Consider the following 14,721-nt stretch of genomic DNA (forward strand, 5'->3'; position numbering starts at 1 on the left):
TGTGTTTATATATGTGTGTGTGTGTGTGTGTGTGTGTGTGTGTGTGTTTCTATGTGTGTTTATATGTGTGTGTGTGTGTGTGTTTCTATGTGTGTTTATATGTGTGTGTGTGTGTGTGCATGTGTGCATATGCACGCACACACCAGGGCAACGGCACGCCGATAATTTAACCGCTGAAGGGCAGGAGACCCATCACAGGTAGGACACCTTGGTGCAGGGGGAGTAGACTGTGCTGAGAATGGCAGCTTTCTCCCTGCAGTGTTCAGGACGGAGGCAGAGAGTGGAGCTCTTGCTGGGTATTTACCGGTGTTTTATGTCTGCTGTCATTAAGTGCTGTTGGTGGATGGGTGGGGGGTGAGGGCGTTGCTAATGGCTCCTGTGTCCTTTAAGGATCCGCTGAGCTTTGACTGCAAATTTGTCTTTGCTGTGCCGCAAGCATCTGGAAGTAGTCTGCCCTTACTGTGCGTGCAGGTTACAGGGCCAAGTACCATTTGTGAAGTCGTGTACTTCACTGTACCGCAATGTTCATGCTGAAATTAATATTTTAAAATAAACCTGTAGATTGCTTCAAATGGCATTTTAATTTGTCTTTATGTTCATGTAAATTTATTTGAAATTAGAGACTGCGTTGATTAAATTGTGATCACCTCGTCTGCTCTTCCTCCTTAAATATGCTGCAGATGGACTGTGTTGCACATTGATGTTTCCCTTTTGATGCCATGGGCCCCGGCTAAGCTGGTTACAGTAATAGGATCAGGCCAGACCCAGGGTCTCTGGAAGCCCCCTGGGGCCGATCTTTTCAGTAGATGATGAAGCTCGAACCAAAGGAAAATGATTGGGAGGTGAACAGTGTGACAGATGACATGAGAAAACCCCCCAGTGTCTCCCTAAAGCATGCGGCAGAGGGTAAACGCTTTTGTTTCGTCCAGTAGGTGTTACTGAAGGCCCACAGGAGCCATCGAGCTGCATTGATATGTTTCCCACACAGCCAACAGGAAATCAGTCCCCAACGTGCTCCGGTCCTGATCTGGGCCTCGGCCTCTCTGTCCTCTCTTCCCGCTGCAGATCAAGTTTGACAGCGATGGGGTCTGCGTGTGCTGCGAGCTGCAGCACCAGAACTCGGGTTGCAACAGCCTGGGAGAGACACTCAAACTCAACCCCCTGAGGGACTGCAACACCATCCGCCTACGCCTCAAGGTGTGTGTGCGCGCGCGCGCGTGTGTGTGTGTGTGTGGGTTTGTTTATGTGCCTGTATGTACATATGCACATGCGTGTGTGTGTGTGTGTATGTATGTGTGTGTTCATATGTTTGTTTGAAGAGGAACTGAATGGCCTGTTCAAGAAAATACAGTGTATACATGTGTGTTTATTTGTAAGGTTGTCGTTTAGATTTAATTTATACAGAATATAAATTAAGTTATAACTTGACTTGTAATAGCAATATCATATTTTTTATAGATTACAGTGTTAAAAATAGATAGAAAATTGTTCATTAATGGATTTATTGCAGTCTCATTCTTTTTGGCATTAACACAGGTAGATTTTGTACTATTGTCACTGATAATTTGTCAGCAAATGAAAAGTAAATGTTCTCCATCTTTTTCAAACTTTTTGTAGGAATGCCATTTATTGACATTATATACAGCTTTATGAAGTGACATTTAGTAAGTCAGAACACCAGCGCTGCATGAAATTTTATATACGGAGGCATTCTCCAGGGGGTGGATTATGGCCGTTGAATAGAATGCGGTGAATATGGGGAATGCGTGAATGGTGAATACGCTGCCTTGGAAACACTGCCATCACCCCTGGAGAGACTGTGTTGCATTTGCAGGCTGAAATAAGTCTGTTAGCAGGGACGCAGGAAGCAATCAGCTCTGGCTTGACTGTAGAAGGCTTCGAATGCCAGCGACCGGGAGCACTGAACACATGTCTGTGTGTGCACATCATGTGATCAGCTGAAGTGGCTCTCTGACTGAAGCCTAGACCTGTCCCCTCAGTTCCAAAGAGATCCAGTCAAGGGCCTTATAGTGCTGTGGCCATCTGTGACCCCCCCCCCCCCTCCTTTAAGTGGCGCTGGGATCCCAGCTCAGATCTTCCCTCGAGTAGTGGCAGCCTTCACTGTATAACATATTACACTGACCTTCCTCAGCCGTAGGTAGGTCAGCTGCACCTGAGGCTAATAGAAATTGTTGCCGCAGAAAGCTGACCTGAGTCAGCAGCGCAGAGCGCCAGCTAGCTCCATATACTTTAGTGCATGAGGGTGGACCGGGGCCCAGGTGGGTAAAGGGGAAGTGGTCTTGCTTATATTGTCATTATTATCACACTGACCCAACTTGACAGGACAGAACATTGGCTAACTTAATTTAGTGCTGTAGGTTGGGCCAGAGCCCAGGAGAATCGGGGGAAAATGGTCGTGTGAATTCCGTTATTGTTACTATATCAGCATCTGGCTGTCGCTGCTCAAACCACTAGTTTGTGAATTAGTGGGCATGATAGTTGTTATCATAATAATATAGCTAATTATTCTTCATTTATTTGTTGTTCTTTTTGTTTTTCAGTCGAACCATGATGAGAAAGATCTAGTTTTTTTGGGAGTAGCAGGTGCTGGTAACTCCTGATTAATATTTGGGCTGAGTGCTTGCAAAGTGCATTAGACTGAGTGGTGTGAAAATTCAAGATTTTTGCCAAAACCTTGAGTCATCTATGGAGGATAAGAATGATTGACGGGAAAAGAAAGTGGAAAAAGGCAAATGATGCAAATAGCCTGAAGCAAACATTTATTTTATTCACCGACAGTATTTAGAATTGCTGTCCAGCATAGAACACAACTATATATAGCAATAAATATACTGAATACTGGAGAGCAGCTCACAGGGAAACTGCAAGACTTTTCAGAGCACAACTGGAGAAACAGCAGCACTTAAAAGCACACTAAAACCTCCTTGTACTGGAGGAAAAGAATTCAGATTTTTCCTGCAATTTTTGTTCAATTTTTGGTTGAGTGCAGGCCTGTCTTACTTCAATCTTACATGTCAGCAATGCCAGAGAGAAGGGGAAATCTCAGAAGCACATGAGCAGTTTGTAAAACTCAGAATGAATAATAATCACAATCTGTGTCATTCGCTGGAACTACAAAAGTACACGTTCAACTGTTCTGTAGGGAAAATTTCAAATCTGGATAACATATCTCCAGTTACTTCAGCAGATCCTTTAAATGTGTATATTTGCACAATGTACAGTTAAACCTCATCTGTATGTTTTCATCAAAGTCTTACACATTTCCTCCCTGATAAGTCATGTGTCTGAAACACTTGATGCCCTATTTGTAAATGCATCACACACATTTCTTTAGATCATAAATTTGAAATAAAAAGGATTTGCACTGAGAGTTCAATGAAAAATTGAGATGGGCACATCCTTAATTTATTTGTCAAGGATATTCTGATGTCAGAAGTCGAATAACCTAAATCTTGTTCTTTGTTCTTTGTCATTTAAAATTGGCTTTGATCTTCCGAAGACGGATTGATGAATAAATAGTTTACCTCACGCTTATGCAACATATTCACTGTACATGTTTTCAGTGCAGACTATAAATCTCTGCTGTGTTATCCATGCCTTTCTAGAATGGAATTGAATTACACATGTAATGCTACCTATTAGTCTTATTCCCCCTTGGAGTCCTTACCCCAGCCCCCTCCCAAACTTTATCATAGTGGAGAAAAATAAAACTTTGCTGCACAAAGACACAAGTTACCTTGTGTTGTCAGCATTTCAAAGGCCATCATTATCATGCAAATGTGACATTTAAAAAGGAACACAGAGTTAAAACGTATGCACATTCCCTTTTTAATCTGGCAAAATGCATTTCCCTTCCCTCGATTCTGAGAATTATTATATCTCTCCACCCTGCTGATACGGCCTTATCACTGCCACTTGTTTTGTCTTTCTTCCTTCATAATCTCTGTTCAGGGCTATCCATCTCAAAACGTCCTCAAGCAGTCGCTCATCTGAATGGTGTCCTCAAGTAGCCTTTCTCTGCCATAAAGGCCTTTGTATTCCAGCTCTTTATATTTATAGGTCTTGTTCTCTCCTATACCAGGGTGCCTATAATACCAGGAAGTGTTTCAGCGAAAGGCGCATGGTTTTCTGAACAATCATGCTAACGCTTAAGCAAAATATTTGTCAGTGTGGCCGTTTTATTTGCACCTCAAACCTTTTGGAACCTCTCAGAGCCCCGACTGGTGGTTTCTGGTAGATCTGGGTTTGCGGTGCAGAGATGACGTGGTCTGACCATAACTTTGTTCGCCGGCCACCGACGCGCAGTCGGCAAGGTCGTTTTGGGAGGTTTGTCACCACACAGCCTATTAATGGCTCCCCTAAAGGTATCATTGCAATTAGGACCCAAATGTGATTTACTGTGTCAGTATGTAAATGCCATTCACGCCACAGAGCGCCGCATTAGTGCGCCCTTCTCACATCTGCACGACAGATGTTTCAGCGTACTTCAGTAATAAAACCGTGCTTCCTGTTAAAGCACCGTGCCAGACTGTAGACAAGGAATGAATACTCATTGGCTGGTTTATTTTTACTGTACAGTGAGCCCGGACATGGGTGAGCGAATATCTTAATGTGCAAAAATGTTGCTGCGTGCGCTCTCGGGGTGTGATTAATGGGGAGAAAGCTGCCAAAGCACTTATACGTAAATATTAATCTGGCTCTTTCACAGGCCTGCATGCCTTGCGCTAAGAACCGGAATGGACGGACTGTGCCTTGGGTTTCAGGAATAATCTATGTGGGAGCATACACTGCACACAAATTGTCGAATTCCATTTGCCATGTAGTGTCTGTGTCACAGTCAATGCTGGAGATATATATGTATATTCATTTATTTATTGACACCCCCAAGCTATAGGGAGCTCTTATATGATTAGAGAAAAAAAAATGTTAGCCATGCAGTGTACACATTTTGCACCTACAAATTGGCTGGAGACAGCACTAGTCTCATCCAAAGACTCATCTAAAAGCTGGCATACCTCGGATGCATCGCCTGCCTGAGGGTGAGGAAGCTGTGCTGTGTTTTTGTTGTGTTAGCCTGTCGGAAAGGAAATCCAGCCAGGTTACAAACATGCCAGTATCTCCTCCAGTCTGTGTTCATTATGATCACATGCCTGAGAGCTGAATTCCCAGTGTTTTTATCATTGTCAGGGACTAATGGAAATTACACCTGCATGTATGGCTATGGGTAGTGTATTTCACTCCAGAACAGCCATAATTGTATATATACATTAACACAGATTTGCACATGGTCACAAGTTCTGAATGCATAATCTGAATGCATGGGACTTCAGAAAAAATATTTAATATTTTTCCTTCTGGTAATTGTGTAACTTTTGCTCAAAATATTTCCCCTGCTAAAATTAATTATGCATCCTTAATTTGCCCCAACAGCGGAAAGCTTTTTAATGTAGATTCACATTTATTTCAGGCCATATGAAGGAACACAGTGTTATAACACTAAAAGGAAGTATAAATAAAATAATAAGTGCATCAAATGAAGGTGACTGTTTCCTTTGATTTGGATGGATTATATTAGTGGCAGAAAATATATTTTTCCATTAAAAAGACAAGGCAATTAGCTCATTAAACCAAAGATGTAAAAACTGCATTACAAAACAAAACTGAGTGCATGGTTGTCAAAACTAATTAGCGGATTGGGGAGCCTGTATTGGATTTTGTGTCTGTTAGGTTTTGCTGTGGAGTCTGGTCTGCATTAGAGGGCCATTAGTTATATAACAGCCTGCAGCTTCTCTGTTTGACCCTGCTTTTAGGAATGCTGGTCCAGTAGTTCCTCTGTGGCCTGTGTTCCTCTCTGCTTGCTCAGAGATGATCAGGTGCACAAGGAGAGCTGCCATGCAGGTGCATTGTGCTGCTGTCTGTGTCCCGCGCCTACCTGTCTGTGTCCCGCCAGGTGTGCAGGCAGGCAGAGCTGCCCTGCCCCAGGTTTTTTTTTTTTTTTGCTGTGGAGAATTGCCTTTACCTTATCTCTCTCCATTTTGTTTACCCTTTCTCCCTCTTTCACTCTCACCCTTGATTACTCTCACCGTCTCTCCCTCCTCTCCATCCATCCCACTCGCCCTGTTGTTCTCCTCTTCTCCATTCTCCCCTACTCCATCCCACTCGTTCCTCCCTCCCTGCCCTCGTCCCTGTCCCTTGCAGGAGCTGCTGTTCAGTGTGTGTGCGCTGAATGTGATCTCCACCATAGTGTGTGCCCTGGCCACCGCCATGTGCTGCATGCAGATGGTGTCCACTGACGTCCTGCAGATGGTAAGTGTGGCCTCTGAGGTTTTCATAATCACTCTCTGTAAGTCTGTGTGTGTGTGAGACGTGTCTTTGGCCTGCTGCTGTTTGCATGTACCGGTGTGCATGCTGGAGTTCAGACTGAGGCTGATGCATGCCCCATGTGTTGGAATCTCATCTCTGCGGCTGAAGCGCCATGCGATTACACCATCACAAAGAGTTTGCAGGTCCCAGGCAGAGAGTACAGTAGTGATTGTAGCTTTTATACTGAACTGTCTTCCCCTCTGCTAAAAGCATGAGAGGGACTGGAGGACATGGAGAATGGATAAATGGAGCAGGATTTTCCCCTCTGTGTTTGAGAAAGGCATATCATCTTTAAAATGTCCCGGTTTTTTTCATTCTCCACTTTGCTGGGAGGGAAACAATTTGTGCGCCTAAACCTCTGAACCTAAACGCTTTGCAACCATGAGGGAAATCACACAGCGTTATGAAATATCTGACTCTGTGCTCGCTGCAGCTGAGGTTTCACAATACACAGATTGATTCGTACTGGAAAACCTGCTGATAACTGACAAGTTATTTCCTGAACAATTGCCATTAGAGTGTGAGAGAGAGAGACCGCGAGAGAAAGTGTGAGAGAGAGAGTGAAAGAAAGAGACAGAGAGGGTGGGAGGTGGTGAGAAAGTTGTGGACTCCAATATTATCGGCGCCTTTTTAATATCTCCAGAGAATTTTGCCCGAGAGACCTTTTGATTGGAGGGTAATAAACTTCCCGGGAACATAAAATTCTAATATTGTACATGAGCAGACTTTGTGCATTTTACGGCCGGCGCTGTAAATTGTGTGACTCCCTAAATGGAAGTGTGAAAGGCCATAGCCAGTGATTGATTGGGCTGAATGACATTAGCGTGGCTGTAGCTGCAGCTGGTTGGGGTGGGAGGGGATTTGTTTCACCTCAGAGCGCAGGCAGGCAGTGTGAGTAATCAGCACCGCTCTCGCTGCACACGGACAATGGGCCGCAGGCCTGCGGAAGGCCAGTGTGTTTTATCAGCTTTCACACCTGATTTGATTTGCTCTTTTTTTCTGTTAGCATATGACTGCTGCGCGGGATATTTTTGGTGTTTTTATTGCGGTTTTCTCAGAAGTAAATCCTTTTTACCGAAGGTGGCTGTGACTTCAAAAGCGCCTTCAAGTTTGTCGTTTAATATCGGGCCATTGTACCTTCCCTTTTCTAGGGTCATTAAAACCGTTTATAAGGCTGAACTACAGCAATCGTAAAACATAAAAGCTCACCGCAGACAGTAATGTTAATGCAAACTGCTGGATATTTTCATGGAGGTGTTTGAAAACGGGTGACTCACTGTGATGAGTAAGCTTAGATTGAACTTCTGAATGGTCTGGCGCATCATAAGGGAGAGGAAATTGAGACAGCACTGCTGTTTTTTAAATTGGTGACCAAAAGATTAAATTTGCTTTTTTGTGCGAGGGGTCACCCAAAGGTGACCGACAAAAGCCTTGTCTCCTCTTATTCTCCTGGGCACTCAGACGGGGGCCCTAACTCCAACTCGTTTTCCTGTTAACGCAGGACGAAATCTGTTTCCTGGACCAGATAAAGGGAGAGGGCCTGGAGTCCAGGTGTTCTTCCTCTGTCACTTGCAAGAAATTCTTTCCTCCTCCCTCTCCCCCCTCCCCCCTGTTTTACTGATTTCATGTGCGCTGCTGAATTTGGCACGGGCGATGCATGCTTTCGAGTCATCAGAAACCGGTCTCCACTGCGTCACTGTCCATGTCCTGCTTTATGTTCTGTCCTGTTTGCTGCATGCCACCTACTTCCTGTTCTGTCTTCGGTTTGCACCCTTTCTCTGAAAGATGGGACTGTTATTCCATATTTCTTTATGCCTTGCATTTCCCATATCCAGTTGTGATTGTTAGAGTATAACAATGACTACTCATCATCCTGTTGTCTGTTCATTATTTTAATATTTATGAGCAATGCCAAAAAACCTGTTCATGAAAAATATTTTGCTGTTGTTTTTGTTGTTGTCATTTTTAATGAATGCATAAATTAAGTGTACAGATATGATGTGACTGCAAAAAGACAAAAAATAAACATTTTTCAGATGATCTCTGCTTTGCAGTTTATGCCACACAGAACTCGGGTCATGAACGCAGACTGCATGACTCCACACGGCACCATTCTGCACCAGACCCTCGACTTCGACGAGTTCATCCCGCCCATTCCCCCGCCGCCGTACTACCCCCCCGAGTACACCTGCACCCCAATGATGGAGGCGCAAAGGTACCATGCCCCCCCCCCACCCCCACCCCCTCCTGACCCCTCACCCCGCCCCAGGACACACTGCTTCCTCTGCCTGAACGGTAGCTGACCTCAGCTGACCGACTCGCACAAAATGGCACACCGTTCTGCTGGCACACAGTAGTCCCTTGTTGGCCCCATTAAAGCCAGTGATGTGTGGTCTTTGATCATTCATTGGTATTTATTTCCACAGCCCACAAACACATCCAATGTGATTGAGAGCAGAGGATTACATTTTTATGTCCATGAGATACAGTACATACTCAAAGTGCAGGTATAATGCAGCACATTTATCATTTTGTCACATCTTTTCTCTCTCTCACGGGTGGACATAAAATCTATTTATTAACTGTCTAGGGTAGACCTGTCCCCTATCATATATCTGTTCTGTCAGCTGATACTTCTGCCTTTTATTTAGTGAAATCTTTGATGAAGAACCTTTGGCTTGTAACTTTGTGGGTGAGGTGCAGATGTTGCTTTGTATTAGACAGTATCCCTGGCTTTGTGTAAATGTGCTATTGATTTTTGCCCCCCTTGGGCGCAAGACAGTCGGTTAAACCAGGAGCCATAAAACCATGCTGATTTAGCTTTGGTGACAGGCACTGCCGAGTCCTCGACAGAGTCATAAATACACGGACACACTGGCAGGCTGTGCCTGTACAGCCTTGTAGCTAAGGTGCAGTAGCGTGCCGTGACATCATTATGTGACAAATGATATACGGGGACATGCAAAGAGTGTCTGACACCCAGCCACTTTGCACACAAACACGCTCAAATGCTGTGTTCAAGTGCCCATGCATAAGCACACTGCCCATGTTTGTAATCAGTGAACACGGCACCCAAAGCAACATGCGAAAGCAACCCAAACACTGTTTTTAATGAGTGGAAATCATTTACTAGAGTCAAAAATAATGCTTTCAACATATCAAGAAGTGACATGATCCATCCTCGGGTTTTGCACTATAGTTAGTTTTGCGCATCTTTGTGGACCTCTGTTGCGAAGCATTTTCAAACACAAATATAATGCCACACTTCTGTCAGGCAAGAGGGATGGAACAGTTTTCCCACAGCTGTAAGGTTCTGAGTTGGTGCATTTGAGTGTGGGAAGGTTCTGGTAGAGAGCGTTTTTTGGGGCCCCCCAACTCTTAAGCAGCAGCCATTTTCTGTTCTCTTCACGGTACCAACAGCACAGGCTAGCTGTCAAGGGGTCCTCTGCCATCTGGAATGCTGACGAGGTAAACCAAGATGGAGGCCAGCAAGTTCAATTCCCCAATCCCTGTGCCAAATATAAAACCGTCACATTGCTTGCCATCTAAACTGTCTCATCAGCATCTGTGAAATCATCTCTGCAAATCCCTTTTTTAAGGTTCATCAGCAGGTTGCTGCAAAATAATTGGAAGCTCGAGGAAAATTCTAACTGCTGTGAAAATGTGCCGCTGTCTGTCGCTGTATAGTATTGTGAAACGGCACCATTTACACGATCATTTCCATAAACAGAGTACATAGAGGGTCACTGTGGAGGAGGATGAAGGCACTACCTTCCAAATATTCTCGCATGGACCTGCCCTCCAGTGCACCTTACATTGTTCCATTTGTATGAAATATTGATAGGCGCAGTGCTCTAATCAATATGACCCATTATGAGCTTCATTAACTAAAGTATACCCTTGGTGCTTTTAGTTTTGGGGAAATAAACACTAAGGCAGCACAGGGCCAGCATAGCTATTATCAGCTGTTGACAAAGTGCTGTACACTTTATCTTATTCAAACTGTGTTTTATAGTCGTTCCTCTGTATGTGTTTGCATGTTTTCCGTTGCCGCAGCTCCGCTTTCTACAATAACTACAACTGTTCTACATCATGTGAAAGATAACTGCATAATAAATGCATATAACACAGTGCTACATAGTGCTGCCACTTCACTTTGGGTTTGTTTCTGTCAGAGGGCTGCACCTGGACTTCCCCCACTCCCCCTTCAGTGCCATCTATGGGATGCCCATCAACAGTCCTGGGACCCTCTACCCTTCTGAGCTCCCTCCACCATATGAGGCTGTGGTGGGACAGACCCCTGCTAGTCAGGTGAGGCCCCAGTTCTTTGCTTGCCTGTCCCTATGGGAAGGTAGCCCTATTACTTACAATTTATATATATCACATTTTTTTATACATCATTTTTAAATTATTCATTATACCACTTTACCGTATGTTTAAAAAACATGTTTACTATTTTTTTAGGGTTTTATTGATCTTGCTTGCTGTAGACATAACCACAGGCAAAATGGCTATTCATCAACTGGCAGGCCGACAATAACATTTGGAATGTTTAGAGGAAAATCATTTGAGATTGTACAGAGTTATATTTAATGTCTAATGCTTTATTTGGATGTTATGATGATACATTATATGCTTTATTCAATGGCTGCATGGGTGCTTTTAACTATGGTACTGTAGAGGAACTCAGATTAGTGACAGACAGTTGTGACAGGAGTGCTCAGATTGGTGACATTATGCTACCTTTGCTTTCTTCATCACACAGTAATTGATTGAATGCTCCTTTGAGTTGAACAGTTGAACTGTGAGGCAAACTGTTATCCCAAGAGGGGAAGATCAGATCAATGGTTTCTGTCACACAACCGGGAATGGTACTTTAGCAAGGAGAGAGACAGAGTGAGAGGCATAGAGACAGAACGAGAGTATGGGGATGAATTATACCGGTCTGCCTTAGGATACATACACCTTTGGAATGCTTTTTGTTTTTACTTGGAAATAGTAAGGTCATGGACTTTGTAAAAGGTATTGCACATATGAAGTTTTTAACAGAATTCTGTATTTATCCTTGCTTGGCGAGAGCGAGAGCGAGAGAGACAGAGAGAGACAGAGAGAGATTGAGACAGACAGACAGACAGAGACAGGGGGAGGGGGGTATTCAAATTCTCTTAATTTCATTTGTGGATCAGCACAGAGTGAGAGTGAGTGCTCTGAAGCTCTTTGTGAATGGCTGCAGCCTCATTCACATTTAATATGCATTATAATCTGCAGGCTGTGAAGAAGGGTGACATTTCCCTCCCAAAGGGACTCCATTCATAAAGCCTTCCACATTCCGCAAGCCTAATCTTTGAGAGGTGAAATTTAATTTGAAGCTTAAATCACCTCCTTTTAATGGAATTGAAAACGGTTGCTTTGATATTAAAGTGTCTCTAATAAGCAATAATCTGCTCTCTTAATTGTTACTCTCTTAATTGTTGCCTTGCTTGTTTTCAATAAGTAAGCCATTTTCCAATTTGCCGAAGAGTCCCTGTCCCTATCTTTGTTATAGTGCTACTGAAACTGAAAGCCTTACTGAAGTCCTTTTATAATGAAAAGTCTGTTTTTTCCTCAAACCTGGTCATATGACCAAGTCTTGCTTGGGTTTTTTCACAATGTATTTTTAATGTAATTTATTGCTCCTCTGAAACACAAAGATTTTATTTATGTTCAGCCAATGGGAAACACCTCCTCGAGTCAAGAGGTAATTCTCTGTCTTGTGAAAAATTGCCTTTTGAAACCTGTATTCCAGTTTATACAGACAGTCTGTTTACAAAGTATCTGGTGGTTTCTTATTTTTCTACTGTCTATGGCTGTCTTCTTTAGAAAAATGAGCACATAGCAACAATCCAAATAGCAAGTTTGAGACTGAATAATATTTTCTTATGTCAAAAGGAGTTTGGTCAAGGAAAGTAACTGAGGGTTTGAGGCATCTGCACAGGAATGCTGTTCCAAGCACACTGTAACCAGGGTTAAATCAATATGACACAATCATTCTTAACTGTTTGTAAACTCATTTGAATTGATTGTGTCTTGATGCACATTTTAATAAATCGGACTGGAGCAGGCAGTGGTTATTACTAAACCGCGCAATGCGCTCTTAATTGAAAAAGAGTTCTACCACTTGAGTGCCTCCGAATCCCTCTCGATGGACGTGTCCGACCCAAGGGCCGAGTGAAGAGGGTGGACACGGCACGAGAGCAGATCGATATCCTGCAAATGCAGTCTGATTGGCCTTCATGGCGACTGCAGTGTGTGAAAAGGCAGACAATCAACCTAGCCGGAGAGTAGCACTGTGGGGAGGGCTTTCCTTTGCTGCTGACCATTCGGTGAGCACTGATATTCGATGAGGGAGGACCGATGACTGATTCAAAATGAGTCGTTAATGGGTGTTCATTGTTCATATCGATTTCATGTATGGTGTTGCTATTACTAATTCATATAATTCACATTCAAGGGGGGGAAAATCTTAAGAATTTAGAGTAAGGAAGAGGCTTTTAAGGAAAAGCCACAGTGGTGTATATTGTGTGGAGAAAGCGTGCGTGGTGGTGCTCATTACCTGGTGCTGTTTGAAGGCACCCATAGCGCAGATACATCAGTGGTACTGGGGGAGGGGCCAGGGGCCAGATGTTCTCCAGCAGGACCTCTGTCCTGCACTGCTCAGATGAGGGTTCATGACCTCCTCGCCCAGAGACGGGAGCAAACATCACTGTCTGGTGGGAAAGGGAGGATGAAATATGCTAATATGCTGAACAGTATGGATTTACTTTCTTCCCCTGTGTGTATGTGTGTGTGTGTTTGTGTGTGTGTGTGTGTGTGCTTGTGCGTGTGCGTGTGCATGTGTGTGTTTGCGTGCGTGAATGTGTGTGCATGTGTGTGCGTGCGTGTGCGTGTGTGTGCATGTGCTTGCGTGTGTATGCATGTCTCTGTGAACATGGGTGTGTGTGTGCGTGTGTGTGTATCCATTACCCACTGCAGGTCACTACCAGTCTGGAGCAGCAGGCCACAGAGTCCAGCCTGTGTGAGAGGAACACCACCGCTGGCCTCAGTACTCAGGGTGAGAAGTTCTGCTGCCCATCCGCTGTCTACAAACTGCCTTCCCTCAGCTAACTGGGAACCTGTTTAATTTCAGCTGAACACTTATGGTCAATTAACATTTCACTGTCAATCCCCCCCATTCCCATTCTGAGTTATGTGGCTGGTGTGGCGGTAAGGTCAGCTGTCAGGTTAGAGGGCGGTGTTAAAGGCCAGGGTGATCATTTGGCTCTGGCTGTGGATTTACGCTGCTGTCGTGTGTGCTGTGTGCTGGCCTGGCCCTGCAGCCTCTGTGGACAGCGCTTCCCTCATGGTGTCAGAGGTGGCGGACCTGCCTGACCACAGCTGCTCCTCGGAGGACCTGTGCTCCCTGGAGGTCCAGGGCTCCCTGCACTCCACCTCCGACCTCTCTCCCTTCGGCACGCCCCGCACCGCCCCCACCGACGGCAGCTGCACCAGCCTGGAGCACAGCGCCCACTGCTCGCTGCAGCGCCGCGGCCCCGCCCGTGACCACGACGACGGCGGGCACAGCGACTCCTCCCACACCCAGGACCATTCGCCCGACTGGTCCTTGGAAAACATCAATGCACTGGGAGGGGAGGAGCCTGTTGAGGGGGCAGGAGCCTCGCCTGTGCCCACGCCCACCCTCACCAGAGACAAAGCCAGTAGGACACCGGCAGTTTCTCCACCCCTTCCTCCTCCCAGTCCCGCCTCCGCCTCAAACTCTGCAGCCCTGGCGGGCGTGTCCTCAGCCCCCAGCGGCTCCGCATGCCCCTCCCTGTCTCCACGGCTGCGTGGCCACAGGCTCTGCTTCAGTGTGTGGTCTCCTCCCTGCTCCTCCTCCTCTTCCTCCTCTTCCTCCTCCTCAGCCTCCCAGCACCCCTCCAACTCCGCAGCCAGCTGCTCCTTGCCCTCCGACCGGCCATGGCCACACCGGCCTGGCAGGAGGTACCGCAAGCTCGCCCAGATGGTGCGCTCTACCAGCGACCCCATCTCCTGTACCTCTGTCTCTGGAAGTACGTGAGTTCCCTCTTTGCATTGCTAATGCTTTGGGCTCGTGCTGGTATCTTACGGGACATCAAACAGCAGACGAACAAAAGCCGAATAGTTTGAGCAGTCAATTTTGAATAAAAAGCCTGTGTAAGTCACATATAGACAACAACTGTCCTGTTCACAGGGCTGTTATGTTTTATTGTCCGAAGTGTGATGGGAAACAGCCCTCACTTTCCCAAAGGGAGCACAATGCTGTATATTTGCTGAACTCTGTAA

General features: G+C 45.2%; 1 protein-coding gene across 4 annotated transcripts in view; it reads left to right on the top strand.

Annotated features, from left to right (window-relative positions):
- Positions 1 to 14,721, top strand: part of LOC135242026 (protein ENTREP2-like) — a 103,934-nt gene that overhangs the window by 84,929 nt on the left and 4,284 nt on the right. For 2 of the 4 annotated variants that reach the window (XM_064312888.1, XM_064312887.1), the window contains exons 4-9: positions 1,066 to 1,197; positions 6,220 to 6,327; positions 8,421 to 8,599; positions 10,560 to 10,695; positions 13,396 to 13,474; positions 13,740 to 14,468. In XM_064312888.1, coding sequence (XP_064168958.1) covers positions 1,066 to 1,197; positions 6,220 to 6,327; positions 8,421 to 8,599; positions 10,560 to 10,695; positions 13,396 to 13,474; positions 13,740 to 14,468 — 1,363 coding nt within the window. The remainder of the gene's footprint in view (positions 1 to 1,065; positions 1,198 to 6,219; positions 6,328 to 8,420; positions 8,600 to 10,559; positions 10,696 to 13,395; positions 13,475 to 13,739; positions 14,469 to 14,721) is intronic. The other 2 variants (XM_064312892.1, XM_064312889.1) reach the window with 1 other exon arrangement.

The sequence above is a fragment of the Anguilla rostrata genome, chromosome 16, assembly GCF_018555375.3.
Source record: "Anguilla rostrata isolate EN2019 chromosome 16, ASM1855537v3, whole genome shotgun sequence".
In the NCBI taxonomy this organism is placed as follows: Eukaryota; Metazoa; Chordata; class Actinopteri; order Anguilliformes; family Anguillidae; genus Anguilla; species Anguilla rostrata.